Genomic DNA, 255 nt, shown 5'->3' with positions numbered 1-255 from the left:
TATATGTATATATATATATATATATATATATATATATATGGCTTGTTAGCTGTAGCGTACATGTGCTGCATTCCTTCCCCCTAACGAGAGGAGTAGCAGCAGAGCAGCAGCAACAGCAACAGCAGCAGCAGCAGCAGCAGCAGCAGGAGCAAGTGGTGTGTATGTTGCATTGTATAGAATTCTGGCCTGATAGGCTCTGAGGGGCTGACGCCGGCTAAGGATTTGGTGGAGGAGACGATGGCTGCGTTTGGGGAT

At 47.1% G+C, this 255-nt stretch overlaps 1 protein-coding gene across 1 annotated transcript in view; it reads left to right on the top strand.

Annotated features, from left to right (window-relative positions):
* EMH_0029510 (rhoptry protein, putative) overlaps nucleotides 1–255 on the top strand; it is a gene marked incomplete at both ends in the record, with an annotated part of 4,141 nt that overhangs the window by 1,235 nt on the left and 2,651 nt on the right. Inside the window, one exon of the mRNA XM_013494310.1 lies at nucleotides 56–155. Within this exon, the coding sequence (XP_013349764.1) occupies nucleotides 56–155 (100 nt within the window). The remainder of the gene's footprint in view (nucleotides 1–55; nucleotides 156–255) is intronic.

This window comes from Eimeria mitis, genomic scaffold (assembly GCF_000499745.2).
Source record: "Eimeria mitis Houghton genomic scaffold, Emh_scaff1103, whole genome shotgun sequence".
NCBI classification, from domain to species: Eukaryota; Apicomplexa; class Conoidasida; order Eucoccidiorida; family Eimeriidae; genus Eimeria; species Eimeria mitis.
The sequence above is the reverse complement of the archived record's forward strand: the minus strand, read 5'-3'. Positions and strand labels throughout refer to the sequence as shown.